The sequence below is a fragment of the Vanessa tameamea genome, chromosome 9, assembly GCF_037043105.1.
Source record: "Vanessa tameamea isolate UH-Manoa-2023 chromosome 9, ilVanTame1 primary haplotype, whole genome shotgun sequence".
Taxonomy (NCBI): domain Eukaryota; kingdom Metazoa; phylum Arthropoda; class Insecta; order Lepidoptera; family Nymphalidae; genus Vanessa; species Vanessa tameamea.
In genome coordinates, this window is record NC_087317.1 from 12,522,869 (window position 1) to 12,544,549 (window position 21,681).

At 31.9% G+C, this 21,681-nt stretch overlaps 1 protein-coding gene across 2 annotated transcripts in view; it reads right to left on the reverse strand.

The window, feature by feature from the left end:
- Zip (zipper) overlaps positions 1–21,681 on the reverse strand; it is a 74,397-nt gene that overhangs the window by 34,097 nt on the left and 18,619 nt on the right. For both annotated transcript variants that reach the window (XM_064215734.1, XM_026632339.2), the window contains exon 2: positions 4,384–4,540. In XM_064215734.1, the coding sequence (XP_064071804.1) occupies positions 4,384–4,540 (157 nt within the window). The remainder of the gene's footprint in view (positions 1–4,383; positions 4,541–21,681) is intronic.

Consider the following 21,681-nt stretch of genomic DNA (forward strand, 5'->3'; position numbering starts at 1 on the left):
ATGGGTATTAACCTCAAATTACTAAAAAATATACATATGTATGTATAAATATACCTCTGGGAATTCGTTACTGTAATAAAATAATAAAAATGATTTAAAACGTGATGTGGTGCACGTTCGTGTGTGAAAAGTTCAATATTCAAAATACTTTAAAAAAACAACAACAATAGTTTAATGTTTAAATGTAAAAAACTCTATGTATGTTTGCATGAACTACATACATAAATACTTTATGGCGTACATCACACCTATGTACTCGTATAAATTATTTAATTAAAGCTACGAAAATATTATTTTTAATTACCATATAAATGATATTCAAACTTTCCACTAAATTGCCGTCCTTAATACGGTTGTATATAATATATCTCGAGAAATTTTATCATAATATATTCAAAGTCATTATGCTGTGCGTGTTTATCCGTCTATGACTAAAGTTCTAAACTGCTTCACAGATACGAAAACACACATGAACAACATTTACCATAAAAGGTAATGACAAATAAACAAACACATAATTAGCGATTCAAGAATAGTAACGATTTCCGTGCTGCACATCACTATGGAACAGGGTTGCCAACGATCTAGCTTCACTGGGATACTTTGGGACTTAAATACGTTAAAATATAGCTATAGCTTGGCATGTTTATAACGGCATAATTACGTCATTTGAAAATAAAATGTTTCTAAAATATTGTCATTAAAATAATAATGTAATTATTTATTGTTTGATGCCTTCTCTTTTACTCAATACTGTTTACTACTTTTGTTCGTATGTTTTATCGAATCTCACTCCTCTTAAATTTATAGTAAATTATATATATATATATTTGTGGTCGTCAGCGCAGCAATTCAAATTCTTACCTATTCATCATGTTGTCATATGTTTAAGATCTATACTAATATTTTAAATGCGAAAGTAACTCTGTCCATCTGTCGTCTGTCTTTCACAGCCGAATTTGATGAAATTTGGTATGAAGCAAACTCATACTCCAAGGATGGACTTAAGATTATACTTTTTAAGCCTACCATTAGGCCTTAACACCTAAAACGCGAGCTAAGCCGGGGTCGACAAATAGTAATATATAAGCCTTCCGTAAGACATTCTATAACGATAGTGGAGACTGTAGCAAAATTCATTGCGTGGTTAACGACCGAAACCAATATGATATCTGTATGTCGATCTGTTTACTCGAGATATAATTTAGACAGTATTTATTTTGTATGGAGCTAATGTAAAATACCTACTAGAACCGAATCCACACATAAACCGAATATTGGTCACCTGTTAGTGAAGTTGTCCCATGGTGTAACAATATCGAAAAAAACATTTGACATTGAATTGACGCGATATCATTGGTCGAGAGCTTGAATTATATATTATATTCATAAAGCATTTGCGAAAAATAGCGTTTTGAACTTCGAATGGAATACTTATAAGTATTTAGTGTTGCATTATAAATAAAGATATTTTAATCATAAACTGTTAGTAGTATACAATATAAATGAGCTATCAGAAAATTGCACGGAATACGTAAATATTGGGTTTGTTTATTTTTATAATTTCTTCGTTTAGAACAGGAGTAATGTTGTTTCTTTCGGAAATCTTTGTTACCTACTGAATACCACCGCTGACGTTTGCACGTAGCGACAACGTCGCACGCCACGGGTTGATACTTGTTTGAGATAGTACATAAACACTTAAATTAAGTGCTAATGATAAAATACTGTATATCGATGGCTTCTATGTTTACGTGCTAAAGTACCAATTTGATGATTTCCACTTTTTACTAGTTAATGCTTCCTTTTACTATGATTGCATTGATATGCATTAAAAACTTAATAATTATAAGTAGAAATACGATTTTTTACATGACCTGCAATCGTCATGTCCAATCATTTTTATCTAACTTTTATACTAGTTAGAGATTGTACCGACAGATATTTACAAATGCATTGTTAGAATTAATGACCATATCTTTTGGCTCGTAACGAAACAATTCCTAGGTTTTTTTTTTTAAATTAAAACAAACTAGACGTGATATGCCTGCGGCTCCTTTCGCATATGCTAACACTCACATCTCAATAGGCGCATTATCGCACGTCACATACCAAATGTCATGTAATTTTGGGATAGCACCGATACTGGAAGATGTTCCTTAGTTGCATGCAGATACATGCACAGCGAGGCTGAAAAGAAGGACAAACACCCAGGTGGCGGGGATAAAAAGTTGTATCCGCCAAATTACTTCTGAGTGCTCTTCTTTTATTAACGTAGTTATGAGCGACAACCCTATCACAGCGTTAAATACTGTGCGACACCCACTGCACTACTATATTATGCCTTGGTTACTAATTAACCACCTGATTATAGTAATATATAATATATTCCAATTATATTTAACATGTGATCAAGGAATAATAATAATATAATTCGAAATATAAGGAAGATAAACGAAGAGACGTACGACAATTAATATTGTCTTCTCGTTTTAATACAATACAAATAACATCGAATATAAATTATGACCCACCTAACAACATAGTTTGTATGTAAATATATGTATTTATAGTTGATATGGGAAGTTTATAATAACATAAGCCCTTTCTATTTTCTGTTCATGAATCCTCTCAGCAAAGATTTTTATCTGCGAGAGATTGCTGGAAACAATAATATCGCCCTTTGCGCTCTTATTGTAAATTAGCCTAATTTTATGCTGAACTCTGTAAATTGAACTATACGTGGTGTGCTAGAGCTTTTCAAATTTATAGGTCAAAGTTTAATATATAATTGCTCTATTCAGACACGTTATAGTGCATTGAAAACCTAACAATGACTTGTTTAACTTTCGAAAATTACTTTGGGCATATTATAATATTTATTCTCGTTCAACGACTATAGAATAGTTGTATACATAGTCTAGAAATAGCTGACATTATACATGCATATTTGAAACGCAGTTGGCCATTTCTCAATAGAATGCGTTTAGCTGACATCCATCACGTATCCGATATGTGCTGACTGCTGACATTATTTTACATCAAATGCTTACAGGTACCCCTGTAGCGTGTACTGTAGCTGATGTCCGGTATGCATTGCAATGTTTCTTTAATTTGTTGTGTATGCAATGTATGTACTTGTCATTGGATGTAGATGTAACAGAATGGTAAATGGATCACTTGCTTAAGTGGTCACCATCGTCTATAGACTTCTGCATTATGAATATGAATCATATCTACATCTTCAATGTACCACCAACCTTGGGATTTAAGATGTACCTGTAGTTTCACTAACTCAATCGCCCTTCAAAGCGGAACACAATAATACCACCAAACAGTAATATTTGGGCCACCGCCTTACCTATCAGGATATGGCTTGCAAAAGCCGTACCAGTTGCCACTAAGATTTTGTATAAATTAATTCGATACAACGCGTGGCACCTTTCAAATATTATAGTTACGGTAATTCAACAGAAACATACATGCCCAAGCCAACGACGACTCAATCGTCTGAACGATAAACGCATTGAATAAAAAAAAAACGATCATAATTTTTGTATGTTCTCGTCAAGGATTTCGGCCACGGCGACTAGCCAACTGCGCGGGAGATTTTTTAGTGTAGGCGTGTGCAAACAAATAGATACTCTTTCCATTTCCTTACTCTCACGATCTTGTATAGCAGCTATCTCAAACGTCCGGAGATTTCAGGCGTAGGACCAACTTTCCGGTATAAAAACTAACAACTAAACGACGAAGTACAATAACATTCTGTAAATGTCCCTCTACCGGGCTAAGGCCTCCCCTTTCCAAAGTTATACATTTGACTTATTGATTGAGCAAGTTAGAGGCTTATATAGATTTATTTACTATACAGATACATCGAATTCAACTGATCTTTTAATATGTGTTAATTGAACATTGTCAAAACAAACTACATACAAATCAGGAAAATACCAGTATATCCACTTTATTTCCTTATACAAGCTGATTTAATTCTCAATAGAGCTAAAAATTGTATTAATCGTTTCAGGATTTTGAAAGAGCTTGTACATATTTAATAAAACCTTGTTATTTTATATTTTCTAATAAAATTTAATTCCTTTTAACAAAATATAAGATTAATGCATACTTAGACATTATTTAGTTTAACAGGAATAGGCCTTACTACAACTCACTTCGTATCTCACTTGTAAAATCACTTACCGTGCTACACATTTATGACACTAGTATCCTTTAATAATTATAAATAATTAAGTCAATATGGCATAGGTATTACTTTTTGATATTTCACGATCGTGTTCCGTGGGAAGTTACAAGCTTGATCTAACTGGTTCTACATTGATCTGAATTGTACAATTTATATTAAAAACTTTTTAAATTTACCTTGTAGCATGGAACGGTAGGCCGTATCTGTGATGGCGAAGACATGAGGCGGGACCTCGTGTCGCTTGATACCCTTGTATCTCTCCATGATCTTCTCCGTATAGATCGGCAGCTTCTTGTAGGGATTCACCACCACGCAGAAAAGACCCGAATACGTCTGAAAGTAAAACATCGAATCAGATAACAATTTAAAATTTTACGACGTATCTTTAACCAATCACCAGCATTCCAATAAACCACGTTTGACATTAACGTACGACAAGCGATATATATAACAATAATTATGAAAACGAAAGTACATAAGTCAAACAACTCTTTATAATAAACCTTTAGTCGCTACAATATGTTTAGTTCAATTAAACGTCATGTTAAACATTAATTGTTTGAACAACATACCAAGTTACATAAATATTCGTCTCGGCCAATATAACTCAATCAAGATCGGTGGGTGATGATGATATGGGCAATATTTGAATGAGTTATGGGGACTGTTATAATTAGAGAGACATCATATACGGGATGAAGACAGTCTCATGATTATCGTTGATTACATTTTATTATGGTTTTTTTTTTTCATTTTATTATGGTTTTTTTTTTTTTTATGGTAGAGGTGGCAAACGAGCAGGAGGCTCACTTGATGGAAAGTGACAACCACCGCCCATGGACATCTGCAACACCGGGGGGCTTGCAGGTGCGTTGCCGGCCTTTCAGGAAAGAGTACGCTCTTTTCTTGAAGGTTCCTAAGTCGTATCGGTTCGGAAAAACCGCCGGCGAAAGCTGGTTCCACAGAGTGGTTGTGCGAGGCAGAAAAGTGTCTTAAAAAAAAAAAATATATATATAAAAAAATATAATAAATAATATAAAAAAATAGGTATATATATATATATATTGCTCTAATTACTCTATCATATAATACTATATAATATTTGTACAATATCAAATATATGACTTTTTTATTGCTTTCACTAGTGACGGAGGTACTGGTTGAATTTTCGGTCGGAATAGCGGTTCAACGAGGAAATGCTGTATTCTGGCCACCATTGAACGCAATCTTTATTTGTATTTACTATATTTTTTGTACTTATTTATGGTTGAGTCATTCGTGTTAATTATGAGATATATATGTATGAATATATATGTATGTATACTTCATACATCATACATCGACTAGCTCCCACAGGACGCTTCGTTTTCGTGTGATTTGAGCACGTTAGTTAGATTATATGTTAAGAAGGTAGCTTATATCTTTACTCCAAATTTCATTAATATCCTACCAGTAATTTCTGCGCGATTGAGTAACAAACATAAAAACATACAGATTTATAATATTAGGATATTTAACATTGGAAGAGAAACATTTAAATGGAATGTAGTGTGAACTCCCGATAAGGAAGAAATCCGACGAAATACGCAAAACATTTGAACTCCAGCTAATCACCACGCATTAAGATAGAGCTCCGTTTGCTCTTTCAAATTATAAGCATGCCAGTAGCATGACGCTTTCTAACCCTCATGCACCGTTACAAAAATCGATGAAGAAGTTACGTATTTCATATAGGATTATTCCATCTCCGTGAACATCTGAACACTCGCATAAGGTCAAAGTAGATCATTGAGTAATAAAATTAATGCGCAAAACAACTAATTAATACTGTTAATATAACTAATTGGAGATATCGTTTTAAGTATCATGTTAAGTGTTTATTTTATAATATTACCAATAAGTTTAAGAACTTTCAGAGAAATAAATAATTCTCTTAAGTTTTATAATTATGTTTATAGCAATAGTTTTAAAAAAATATTACACATTTTGCTTAATTAGTGTCAAGTTAATACTTTGTTTTTATTTCATTGGTTAATTTCATTTTAATTTATAGATAAATATTTTCTTTCAAATTATTATTCATGTGTCTGTTTTTATTTTAAAAATATGTTAATGTAGGAGTGTTGTGTTCCGTTTTTAATGTTATAAATGTATAATGTAAGCGCATGTCGTGGTGTATCAGTATCACGCTGTGTGTGTGTGTGTGTGTGTACTAAAAAAATTGTGAACATGGTGTTTCGAAAATATATACATAAATAAAATAAATATCGTACATAATACGAATGTACATATTTAAAAACTATTACTTTGTTCGTTTGTAATACTTTTTTTGCTGATCATTGTGATTATGCTACAAGCACAGATAATGTTAGTAACAAAAATAATTTGATAAATATTATCTTTGTATAAATAAGGGAGAAATATATATATATTTTCTTAAGAATTAATTACCACAATAAGTCTTCCGACTAGTTGTGGGATTACCTTGATTTTTTTATTCTTCAAATCACATTGTATGATATGTTGTTTTCTTTAAAGATCAAGGTAGCTATAAACTAGTAATCTCAGTTATCAGACGCGGCTTCTTCAAAGTATATCGCGTGATATGGTTATCAGTGACTGATAACGGGAGCAAAATTACTCTGAATCAATTTACGATCTGACCCGACATAAAGAGCGTAATGGAATCAAGTAAACAAAACTAAGTATTTATACAAATATTTAATTAATCACAAGAGTATCTGTTTTGAAATTATTGAATAAAACGCCGTTGGTCGTAATTGTTATGAGTGATGACACAATAGAATTGTATTTATTGCCGACATCGGTCGAGATGATGAACAGGATTGCTGTGTGTTTGTATATTATATCATCTGTAATCATAACATATATCTTCAGAATTAAAAACAATTAAAAAATAATTATAAATTTAAAAAAAACTTTAATTATATTAACCCTTATTATATATAATACTATATAATTTTAGCATTGGCATACATTTGACATTTAAGTATTTACATAAGAACTTCATTTTGTAGTTCAAACGGAAAACGTTAGGAGGAAAATCATTCCAAAACCTACATTTGAGTAGCAGTACTACATACAACATACCGGCTACAAAATCTAAGTAACTTTTTTTTTTTTAAATATTACTGCGCAAAAGGTAAACCGGCCCACAGCCGTCAACACGGATAACTGATGCAAGCTCACGTCGCTATACCCATAACAGCTGACATGGCACAATTTCCACGATACAACTCCTAATTTGGCCCGACTCGGCTAACTTATGGTTATGTGTAGCATGTGTGCTTGAAATTGAGCAATTGACATTTATGCTTACACTTATTTAAGACACAGTACCTATTTAAAAGTTATGAGAACTCTTTTCTCAATACCGTTTTTTTTTTGTTTGTATTTCGAAATTGATAAATATTGTTTTTTATTATACTTTTTAAAACGTATATAGTCTAAGTCGTTTAAAGAAATTCCAACTTGAAGACATATGTAGTTGATACGTATAGATTATATATTTTTTTCTTATTTATCTATATACACTGATAATGGCACACGATATATTAAAAATGATTATGGTAGGAGGTATGTAAGATCTTATCATTTGTGAACATTTTGAGAAAAGATATAAAAATCACAACTGTTTTGTGAGTAATTTCTTTTCATTCAGTAGGTGTACGACCGCTTCTTTAAACCAAAATCAATATTATATACGGGCACTTGGATTCATTAAAATTAAATTACTAACGACATATTATATATCTTAAGTGTTCTTAAATTGAAATCATGACAATTAAATTGCATTTTGATTTACAAAATAAGTGAAAAACGACAACAACCTTCTGTAGTCGGTCATGGGACGTCGGACGTGTCATCAGTCATTACACTATAGGTACACAGTACACGTTATAATAGCTTTTAAGTTAAACCGCTAAGGGCGATAACCGTTTGACTTGTTTCGACAATGTGTAATCAGTTGTTGAACAAAATATGCGCTCACAAAGGAAAAGTATGGCACCGTCACGTTTGTGGATGAGTCAGGAGATCAGTATTCCGCTCAGCAAATGTAATTTATGTTGAAAATATTTTATCATATCTTTAATTTTGTCGTATTATAAATATTTTAAACATTAACATATATAACCGATATCGATGGTATTTTTCTCAACAGCAGACATTTTGTTTTGACAAAAATTAAAAAGGTTCCTGATAAGTGCTATTATAATACGGCTAATAATACGGTGTATCCGTATCCGTATATGAATCAACGTTTCTCTAAAACATGAATAACCCATACGATAAGTTAAATATTTGGATATTTTTATATATTATTAATATAAACATTTAACGAAAGGGTTTTGCTAAAATAGTGAAAAAAAAACTCACTTATGATGGAAAAGTTGAAAAGAATATTAATTTTGGGAGTAATTACTAATTTTTCTGTAAAGAAAATAGCCTTTACAGATAACCAATGCCCAAAAAATTTGTACAAGATTTACATCGAAACGATCCCCTAATTCATAGATGATGACCACGAAATATTACAACACAAACGCCCAACGACCAAAAGACAAAACGAAAATAACTCAATCACATACAACATCCGCACCCATATTACATTAGCGACGATGACTCAGATCATGTAAATCTTTAAAAAAATCTGGAAAAACAAGACCGATCAGAATCGTGATCGTCGAAGACCTTGGCACATAACGGACGAAACTTTGTAGTTTTACGATTGAACTTGACGTACGTTATGTTCTTTAACTTTTTATACGATGATAACGGAACATAATCATTGGTCGATATGATTTCTGGACGTTGAGATTATTTAAAATGTCACAGCAGCGTTTGAACTAACCAGCATCTCTGAGATTTTAGATAAAGTAATCGACGGTAATGAAACAGTTCAATAATTTATTTCGTCAGTCATATCTGCCCTAAATAAGCTAAAAGTTACATAATGAATTTTAATTGAAGATTACGTACAATTACCTGGAGTTTTCATTAGCTTAATTTCTGTTTAACATCTTGTACTCGGTAGGAAAGTGAAACATTGTGAGGATAGGCGGGTATTAAATGAAATTCTGCAACATGTATCCAAAACATATTCAAGCAAGATAGAAGAACTTCCAAGGCTTAAGACAAAGTTTACAACATTCATGGGCTCACAGTTGCCCGTGCCTTTTTTTACATTTTACTTTAATTCATTTTGGCGTTTCAAAGTTTTATTTTATTACTGAACATCAGGAGATCTTCGATGGACTTCGAGCTAATCGTCTTCTTGGAAGATCAGCTACCTCGAGGGAAGCCAGTTGTTTTCAAGCTGGTTTAAATTGACAAATCATTGAAGATGAAACTCGTAGAGTTTACTTTTAAACTATGCACTAGGACCATTACCTTTAGAATACTATTCAAATCACATGATCAAGTCCAATTTAGTTAAAACGACAATCGAAATTATTAGTGATATCTAGAAATATAATAACAAAGCCGAATTATATCAGATACCCGAACAGATAAATGATATCTGTCAACGTTCCAAATCAAGCGAAAATACTCGAATATTTTTTAGTTCGAATCACGATAATAAAATACACGAAATTGTTTTTGCCGATGACCATTCGTAAGCATTCACTCGTTTCAACAGACATATAAATTAAATCATCACCTAGCGAGATCTATACTAATATTATAAGTAGCTCCGTCTGTTACTGTTGAATCACTGAATCATTTTGGATGAAATTTGGTACGATACAAGATTAAACTTGGACGAAGATCGAGGATGAGAAGTTGTATACGAGTTCGTTTCGTCAATCTTAGGCTGAACTCATCATAACTCAGCATAATTTTAATAAAAGGTATTTGCATTCAAATACAAATAATATTATTACACCAATAAAGAAAATAAACAAAAGTCATATAAATTCTAATAAGATATACTCCCATACATGCATGCATAATTATTTCCTGCTGAGTCAGCATCTACCATCAGCAGACAATGTCGGCATCGTACTAACTGCAAGTTAACGTTGTAGTCCAGACATTTTTTTTTATTCGTTCCTTCTTTACAGTTATTTTATTTATTCTTTAATTTGGATGTATTATATAAACCTTTGGTGTAACTATGTCATATGGTTTGGTAGGTTCATGTGTATGTATATATTTTTATTTCAGGTAACATCACAATCAATAGTGTAAGGTATCATTTTGTTATTTTTTTCTGGAATGTTCAAAAATACTATAGTAGCGGCACGCTATGATGGCCGTTTTGACGTTTGCCCGCTCATGAAGTTTCGTATTTAATAAATAATTACATCAAAGGAGCAAATTGTTGTTCTTTATTGTCAATAGTGATGTGCAGTTAGTCATAAAATTTATCGAACGTGATTTCTAAACTACAAATATTAGGGTACCGCGAAGATAACTTTTTTATTTATTTTTTTGCGTAAACGTGTACGTCACACTCTCAAACTCGACCTCGTAGTCGGTGTTATATTTGTGTTGACAGTAAATATTTTATATTTTATTTTTTATATTTTGATAGTAAATGTTTTTGGTTTCTTTTTTTGTATCAATTTATTTCTTGTGTGTAATGTGTTTATAAAGTTATTCATTCTTATTCCAATTTTTTATTAAAATTGATATCGTTCGAATATATTACTTAAACTTATTTTATATTTTTTTTATTAAACCTTTTTAATCAGATACTACTTGCAACAAAAACTTCAATTAAATTACTTGTAAAAAAACAAAGATTTGAATATATTATATCGATAATAAATTTACATTTCACATCATTTTTTTAATGTGTCAAAACGGCCATCGTATCTTGCCGCTAGAATAGTTTTTATTGTAATCGACATCCTCTTTTCGTATTTTCACTTCGCCACCTCGTACCCTTGCGAGCATTGCGATATTGAAAAAACCCACTTCTGACGCACCAAATGACAGTACCATTGAGTCAAGAGCGAAAAGAGAAAATTATCAACTACATCGACAACAACTATATTATAAATGTAAATATAACGAATATATTATAGTCAATCCAAATATATAATTATTAAATTCAAATGTCTTTTTCTTCAAACGATCACTAAGGTGTTGTGACTTTTGGGTCTTATTTTTATTATTTTGACTGACTTTAGTAATTTGATGTGATTTTTTTTTATTTTCAGGTCACACATCGAACGCACAGGAATTTTGATTGCTATGTACAATATCTAAAATGGCCCTTCACTTTGGATATTCATTTGTATAGAACTTATACATAATGACAGGAAAATTGTATTATAAAAATATTACCCCCATCCTTCCCACCAGTTTCCCTTGTGTCCATAATTAATGCAATCTTCTTGACCTGTACTAACATAGTCTACTAGGAATTCTATCTCTACAAAACATATATCTGTAACATAATTCTCGTTATAATGGGACTATATTAAGAATCCAGGCAAGATTTAAGTTGAATCATCACAACTGTACTCGACTAATAGGTTAGCAACAGCCTCCAACGCGCATGTGCGCACGTGCAATCAGGGCACGGCGCAAGCGCAAGGCCGCTTTTTAATTGCTTACTACTACGTTACCCTTCGTGATTTAAGTTTCATCATTTATTCGTTTAAAACGATTATATTACATTACTGATTTTCGTACGGATTAAAAATATATTAGCAAGAGCTTGGTGGTAGGACTTTGTGCTAGCCCGTCTGGGTAGGTACCACCCACTCATCAGATATTCTTTTCCCCAAATAACAGTACACTATATTGTTGTGTTCCGGTTAGAAGGGTGAGTGAGCCAGTGTAATCACAGGCACAAGGGACATAACATCTTAGTTCCCAAGATTGGTGGCGCATAGGTGATGTAAGGAATGGTTAATATTTCTTACAGCGCCTTTGTCTATGGGCGGTGGTGACCACTTACCATCAGGTGGCCCATATGCTCGTCCGCCAAACAATGTCATAAAAAAAAGGTCCGCGATAAATAAGTTTTTATTAAATTTTCAGATACTATTAAATAAGAGGTGAAATTTGTTTGTATGTAGGTAATCAACAGAACTTTGATCCAAACCTAAAATTGTTATATCGGGTAGACTATCATTATGTATTACTATATATGTATTATCATATTCTTATTCTTTATTAATAAAGTGCACCAGTGCGGAACCGGGGTGGTTTGCTAGTGGATAATAAATTGTTACGTTTTCTGGCGTTACATTTACCAAATTCCATCTAATTGAAACCTTCATTAGATAGCTTTAATTGTATATATTAATCTACTATTTTCGTTATGTCGCAGACGAGGTAATCCTTATCAGTCGCCTACATTCCATGTCGTTTCTTTGAATCATCCAGGAACCTTAACACTTCGACATACGGTTGAAAATCCTTTGTGTTATTATAATGTGAGTCATATTCAACATTTATGGTTACAACATAAGGTTTATAGTACGTGACTTGTGAAGTTATCCATATTTGGTTATTTAGTGCCGTGCTCAAAGTGCACTGAATGGATTTCAGTGATTGGTACTTAGTTTAAATAATAAATGACATTTGTATCAAAGGACTGTGAACATAAAATCGCTATCAAGTGAATACTATTTAGCGTATAAAGTGACGGCTCTTACGTTAAGCAATTTATAAAAAGAATAGTTCTTTGATCTTTAGTCAGTTTGGTCATAGCTCTTTTTTAATTTCGTACTACGTGAATTAATATGTAACTCATAAAGGTTCATTCCTAACGCACACAAGACAAAAATACGTATTTAGGATTTGAGAAATGCGCTCTAATCGAACCAAAATTTTATTTTTTTAGATTTCCGCTGAAAACACCGATTCTTTGCACAGACTGCATCACTTGCAGCCTAAGTCAACTAGTAATACAAGTTACTTCTCAATTTTATATTGAAAATATAATTCGCGATGCTCAGTAACACTAGCGAGTTACTTGTTAACAGACAATCATTATTCGTCTCAATATTTCAATCGACTAAACTTCCATCGTATCCACTGTATGAATCAATATAATTCGCTTTACGCTATTAGATTACACGTTTAGGCGGTTAGGCTGTTTGGTACCGCTGTAGCATTCAACCCACGCGCTACCGAAATTGGCTAAACAAACAAAATATCTACGTGATTTATGAACAGTAGATGTATGCAGTAGTCTCTTATTACATCGAGTAAATTTGATTTATGTTGGTAAATATATTTAGTATATGATTAGTATATCTTAAACACAAAAGCCTTCGACCCACGTTTAAACTCAAACTACTTACATACATACAAAATAAACAGGATAATCATACGTTAAATGTTAAAAAACCCGAACTTCAGAATAAAGAAGAGCCGCCAAAAATTTTCTAGTTACATACAATATTGTACCAAATTAAAAATAATTCCATTTAATTATAGTTACTGTAGCTTAAAATAACCAAGCTGTTTAATATATTATTTGACTTAATATCAAGTATATTCTATATCCTGATGGCCACGAAGTTCCTGATCTGACAATCACATGTCATAAAGATGACAAGACGCTGCAAATAATAACTTATGTTCGACAAACAATATGACATTATTCGAGGCGTGAATTTGTCGATCGTGTGATACTTGCTCTTTTACAATATGTTACTAGCTGGTACACGCGACTTCATACGCGACATTCGTTTTTTATTTCAAAGAAGTTAGCGGACGGGTAAATGTACCACCGATCACCGATTCCTAATGTCTATACATTAGCACTATAAGAAATATTAAACGTCCCCTACAACGCCAATGCGGAACCTTGGGAATTACGATATTATGTCCCTTGTGCCTGTAGTTACACTGGCTTACTCACCCGGCGCACAACGATACTAAGTACCGCTGTTTGGTGGTAGAATATAATATGATGGGTGGGTGGTACCCACCGATCGGATTTATATACATTTTTACAATTCTATATCTACAGCAACTTGACATCCAGCCTACGACTGTGATTTAATCTTGCCACACCATTCATATAAAGATACAATTGGTATAAGATAGGTATTTGCATTGCATAAAGTACTTCAGGTTAAAAATAAAAAAATACCAAGAAGTTTTTACTATTTCACTGATAATTACTATCATGCCCGAGGGTCGTTAACCCTGGCGCAGGATACCACCTCGTCTCGTATCGCGACATCCGCTGATATGCCTATTGCATTACTGAGATTACTGTGGATGCAATGGGAGATAAAAAAACTATTTAAAAAAAAAAATTTAAATATTTCTTCTTTTTGTCTTTAATAAAGCTTTTAAAAACGACAACTAATGTATCTCACAATGCTTAAAAATTGGTCCTTTTGTCTTTTGAACAAAAATCTATTTAAATAATTGAATATGTGTAGAATTGTGTTGAATTTTAAATAATAAACGAAGTATACTTAAAATACATATTGGTCTAATATAAAAAAAAAACTTCGAATAAACAGTACCGACGATATGATCCACTGTGCGATGCAATGTAACCTTCAATCTGATTTATTTACAGATATATAACAGAACGATTAGATAGACACGATGACGTAATATCCGATGATATGTGATGACTATGACATCATCATTATTCGGACAATGGAGACTGAAGACAGAACTCATTAATAACATTAAACCATTAAGCCTCACCATTGAGGGAGCTAGGAACTATCAGCATGGACTATGTAGATTTAAGTCAATTTATGAATTAAACAATATATTCTACAACCTAATCCAATCGAATAATTTGTAAAGATAAACAAACCTCAGATTTACATATTCCACGTGATTCGCTAAAGGCTCTGGTAATGCCTTTACATACATTTTAATATATTCTTATTTACAATACAACTCCTCCTTTATTTAGCTACTAACGACTGTATTTTCAATAAACCATAATGAATATAGACCATAATATTATATATATTACGTCATTTCAATATCGAAATTGTTTATACGTATTAGTCCTCCTTTGATTGGAATAGGCTATATTGGCATGAAGGGCAACAGTAGGTAAATGTAAAGCTACTTATTATATAGTAGAGCTTCTTTCGTTATTGACATTACTGCACTAGGAACCTAGTGTCAGCGTTAGTGTGAAGCTACCTTGTGTTGTTTATAAGAATTTGTGACAATTTTAAAAGGAAATAATCTAATAATCCGCGTCGAAATAATTCAAATTTAAATTGAATTTTGTCAGTGTAAATTATATTCCATCAAAAGTATTAAAAATGCAAGCCACGTCACGCAGTCGTACCAGAAAAAATTGTGAGATCTCATGTAAATTCAGTTAATTTACTTAGTATCTGTGGAAACAGGTATTCAACCACATTTTCAATGATTGTTTCCTAATTAGTTACGTACCATTTTTATAGTGAACGTATCAATATTTGACATATTTTAATATACTAAATATAATGACTTGGCAATCGCACGGTTTAATTTTAAGTGTACGGACAATTGGACCACCTAATATTAATTGATCACCAGTGCCCTTATCCACTAGCACTGTAAGAAATATTATATAACTACTGTAACTATTTCTTGCATCGGCAATACACCACCTTACTTGGGAGATAAGATGTTATGTCCCTTATGCCTGCAGTTACACTGGCTCAGTCATCCTTCTAACCGGAACGTAACAAAACTAAGTATTATTTACGATATAATACATATATGGTAATTGAATGGTACCTACCCAGAGGGGGAAACAGTAAAAAACCTAACCACCATGTAAATAACATAACAACCTCTACATTAGATATCAGAGCAGTTTTTTATATAAATATATTGTTAAAAAAAACCTATAAACAATAAAATAATACAGATAAAATTGTTTAAGCCGGATATTACATAATCGACTTATCTAAATCCGGTATATTTTTAAAACTATATCAAATATATACAATATTATCTTATAAAATAAAAAGTGATTCACGTTAGTCATGCTCGAGTACATTAAAGTTTTACTAAAACGCAAGCCTTGTATTGTAAAGGGTGTTGTAAAATGTTATTATACAACAGATACACGTTGAATGCTCATGCCATTGAAGTCAGGTTAAATGAACAACGACGTAAGAAAAATGACCGTTGACTATTGGGAAACGAGCGTATCAGTGGCGTGGTCGAGGAGAGAACTTTGTCCAGCAATGGATAAACATGGCCTGATCATATCCCTTAACAAATAGTTTTAAGTACATTAATTATCTGTTATTGACATACGTTGTATTGTTTGTATCATAAGTGTGCTACCAAAACTATGTTGTTTCGTTTCAAATTACTAATCACAAAATAAGTGAAATCGTTATAAAAATTTTGTAATCAATATTCCAAAGTAGCTTGAAGTCAAAAATTAAGTTATTACAAATTAAACTAATTTTGAGACAACGATGACTATGTTTATTTTCCCATCCTGACCAACATCACCAAGGGAGATGAAGATATCTCAAAGGAATATTAGAAAGAAAAAAAACCTATAACACTGGTAATGCAATTAATGATGATGGTTCCTTCGTACACAGAAAAATCGGGATAATTTCAGAGCTCTGAATATTGTACTATATTTTCCTATTTAGACGACAACAGTCACCATTAATAAAATACGACCTTTTGCATTAAAAATATCGATAAATCTAATATTTTTACAATAAAATAAACGCTTTATGTTGTACCACATTGCTTTGTATACTGTGTGCAATAAATAATAAATAAACATTAAATATATGTGAAAGTAAATCCAACATTTTAAAATTATTATCCAACTCTCAACATTTACAAACGCTGCCTCAAATTGGGAATGCACCTGCCCCGAGGGGATGTCACCTGCCAACTGAGGATGGGGGGAGGCACTTAAAGAACATTCAAAGCGTGGCTATACCGAATTTTGCTTCGTTCTGCTACTAGCACTGGAAACGATGCCAAAACTTTTCAAATAACCTATTTCATTTTAAATTGTTTTCGCTTACTGGATAACCTTTGACAAACATTTTACTTGGTGGTGGTGGTGGCTTTGTTCGAGCCCGTCTTACTAAGTACCATCCAATTATCAGATATTCTACCACCAAAAAGTAATACTTAGTATTGTTGTGTTCCAGTTTGATGGATGATGGATGATCCAGTGAAACTACAGGAACAAGGAACATACCATCTTAGTTCCCGAGGGTGGTGGCGCATTGGCGATGGAAAAAATGGTTAATATTTCTATCATCGCCAATGTTTATGTATGATGGTGACTAGTTAAATATATAACTTAGCTGACTTAATTCTTGAAATAAATGTTATTTTATTTATTAAACTATTAATCAATTTTATTTCTATGGAAAATTATTTTGAGATTACGAAATATAAATTCTAAAATCGAATTAAAATGTACTTAAATAAAGTACCCAATTAAAAATACTTAATAGCAACTTAAATGTAATATAATTGTAACTTAATGTAACAAAAATGACTTATGAATGACAAGCAATCGTTTAATTGATGTGTTTATAAAATTAATCATTTTAAACTAATAACTGATACCATAATAAAAGACAGATAGATATAATGATTTTTTATTTTTTTTCAAATTGAAATTAACTAGACATTATATAGTATACTAGTTTAAGAATATACCAATCTCTTTAAAAAATTTGGAAACAATTCGATATAAATCCCGTACCATCTATTGTATTAAGCCCCCTGGCAAACCTTCATTATAGTGCCAACTACAAAATAAATGTAGGTTCGACTCAATCTGATCAAATAAATAGATACGAACCAAAATCTATCATTATTTTTTATAACATATAAGATCTCTTATTAGAAATAATAAATTCGTAGTGACAATACCAAACCTGTTTGTATTCAACCCGAAAAACACTCTTAACTTCATCTGAGCTTGATATTAATATATATACCTTATTAGTGACAGAAAAAGTTGGAGTCAGTCAGAATAAAGACAAGACAAATAATAACATTATTTATAGTCTTAAAACGAATCATCCTGTATCAGATTGAGGTCGTTCAACGACCAGACAATATATTACAGCAATATTTGCATTCTGAGTCAAAAGAAATTGAGAAAGCCATTAGTTCGAAACATATCCATCTCACAATAAAAACCATCGCACGGTAAGTGACCGTCGTGTCGCCTCATGCGTCACACCTCACCCTACCCGGCACCGAAGGACCATATTGTAATGATGTTATTCTATTCCTTAAACCTTACGACTTAGGATAGTTTTCCCATTTCATATGCAAGATCTACATCGTCACAATATAATCAATAAATTATTTTAATTATAACACATTATTCAAAAAATAAATCGAAAAAGAAATCTTATCATAAAGATAAATATTTAGATAGTTGTCGAAACGACGCTGAACAATGTAATTAAAATTATACAGGGTTATTGGTAATTCGACGTATTCCCGTTAGGAGGTGATAAGGGTGACTATTTGCGATAATTTTAACCCCCATATGCATAATGCAAAAGTGAACCATTTTTTAGTTATCACGTTTTTTAGATTTTTTCAAAATAAGTCAAAATTGCAACTTCAAAAATTTATTTAAAAAAAGTTTCTTTTTCCTTCTGATTTATAAAAACGATTGGATATTTTTCAATATTTAAACAATAATTCTCGGTCCAAATTTAAAAAAGCGTGACGGAAAACGATCTTATTTCAATATTTTTTTTATTTTTTTCCCTCAAATATGCCTAAAAACCAAAAAAAACATTATGAAACTTGTTCTGCAGATTATTTTAAAAACATAATCGTTTAATTAGCTTTCCGAAAATGTATAAAAACTAGGAATTTATTTCAAAGCAACGAAATTCGTATTCGAACATGACCGAATTCGTACTAAAGGTCGCTCTTTAAAATTCCTACAAAATTGATTTAAAATAATAACCAATGTAAAAAAACTTACTTACTTAATACAAATTTAAAATTAAATTTAGATACATAAACAGTTCAGTCGCTAAGTTACAATTAAGATATTTTGTATTATCATTTTAATTCTGTGCACGTTATTTACGAAGAGGATGCTGAAAGAAGAGTTGTTTTCTGTAGATTCATGCTTAATGAGGATTTAGAAGATGCATCTTTTTTTAAAAAATCCTCTGGTCTTTGCGACTTTGTTTTATACTATTTAATGATAATTGTTTACCGACAAATACCGAACAACCTTTTCGATATTTATCGTGAGGAACTATTAAAGATATTTTTATTGAAGTACCTACAAAAGATTCAACCCTTCTACCATTGCGGGAAAGTCTAGCCACACATATCGTTTGAAAGAAATTTTACGAGGTATACCAGTAAGAAAGTCGTGTGATTAATAGATTTTTATTTTATTCCGCGACACTGTTTACATTTATAAAAATCATCTTATACATTAAAGTATATTTCATCAGAAGGGATGATGATTTTTTTGTCTAAAATATTTTAAACTCAAGCTTTTAAATGATACATAATTTAAACAACAAAGAAATAACTTCTGACTTCTGATCTTAATAGTCAATCCACCTTCAGTCATAGTAATATCTACACTATGTAATCAGTTAAATATTATAAACAGCCTGATCTTAAACACCAATCAAGCTATTCTTTAAATCTTTTGCAATATAAAACAAGGATGACAACGATGCTTATTAACATTTCTAATCGTTAGATTCATTAATATAAACATATAAATATTCGAAACACCACTCTCCAAACCGTCCAAAGGTTCTGCGTAACGCGAATTTTTCTAAAGCTTTCAAAAGCCGTGACTCATGTGTGATACATTTCATCCGGCGTGGAAGGCATTCAACGCATGCGCTCTGACTCATAGCTTTACCCCTCAAACCTTTGAACTGATCACAAGTATCATAAAAATATTTTAAACCTAATATCTTATTTACAGGACCTACAATCGACTACACAGTAGGACTTTAAGAACGACGTTTAATAAAGTATTAATTTACTATAATAATAGATGACGCTTAAGCTTTCTTTAAAGCCGCTGACTAATTAAATACAAATTTTGTTTCCTTAAATGGATTTCCAAGTTACAATGAGTCATGGATACCACAATTACGCACATTTCTCCTGAAGCTATTATTGATTCACCGCTCGCTGTATCTCGCTAAAAAAACGTATGAGGTCGATCCAATTGACTTCGTCACACGATGGCAAATCGATTGAATCATAATGTAATTAAAGTTGGATCTTTCTTTGACGAATGCTTAAATAAATTCAAATTCGATTTTGCAATCAATACAAGAATACTTTTAATTTTGCTACTAAAATATTTTTGTTAAATTCGGTTTGTTATGTATACTAATATTATAAATTCGATATCAAGTCTGTCTATCAACCACTAAACCAAATTAGATGAAATTTGGTACCTATGACGACCAATCCATAAAACGCGAGCGATAAACGTGGCGAGAACTACTTTCTTATATATAAGAAACAAAGATAAATCAACTGATATTTAATTAGATCAACAAAATACAAGAAAACGAACAGTAATATATAATTTACACAATAGAATAAATTGAATATCTTCTTGCTTTGTTGAATATTTAACTCTAGCAGATCAACGTCATAAGCCGAAAAAATACGTTTGAAATAAAATTGCGAGAATTTATATTTAATTCAAAAGGAGAAATCGTGTTAAAAATGAAGCCATTACCATTATCTATATTATGTAGCAAATACGCTAATATTCTCACAGTTTATTAGTCATCGACCCCAATTCGTAATTCTGCGTAGTTTGCGATAATGCGAAAATGAGGTGTGATGTTTTGCGTACGTTAACTCACTCGGTTGCTTGTTTTTTTTTACTGCTTGGCCCCTTTGTACATGACTTTATTCAAAACATCGCCACGCTCATGTAACGCAACAGTCTACAGAGCAACAGAACGTAACTATTCCACTTCTTGACTAAGATGGACTTATACATATATTTTAGGGGGAGCCGGAAGCGCTTAGTTAATCGCGAGAACAGAGTTCGGTACATACATATTTAAAAGTTTTCTCGCAATGTTTTCCTTTAGACAAAAACTGCTAATACCTAACTTATTACACCTTACAACTTGATACTGCATGCGAGACGATAAACCCGTGAACTCCTGTTTAAATATAGAGCGTACTCCTTCCTTAAAGGTTGCAGATGTCCATTGGCAGTGGTAGTCACTTTTCATCAGGTGAGCCTCCTGCTCGTTTGCCAGCTATGACATAATCAATGAATTGGACCATCTGCTTTTCAATCTTTTGTTGCCTAATGAATATTAATAAACAATATTTCTAATTATATTATATATTTTTATGTAATCAAGAAAACATTCTTTCTAATGGACATTTACGTAGAATAGTTAATTTCTCGATAACATAACAAAGTAATTTCAATAAATAAAAGATAATGTTACAACGTAACGACCGCAGCGCCAGAGCCTTTGCAATAGCTCTTTGTACCGTAGCTTCGGTATTTT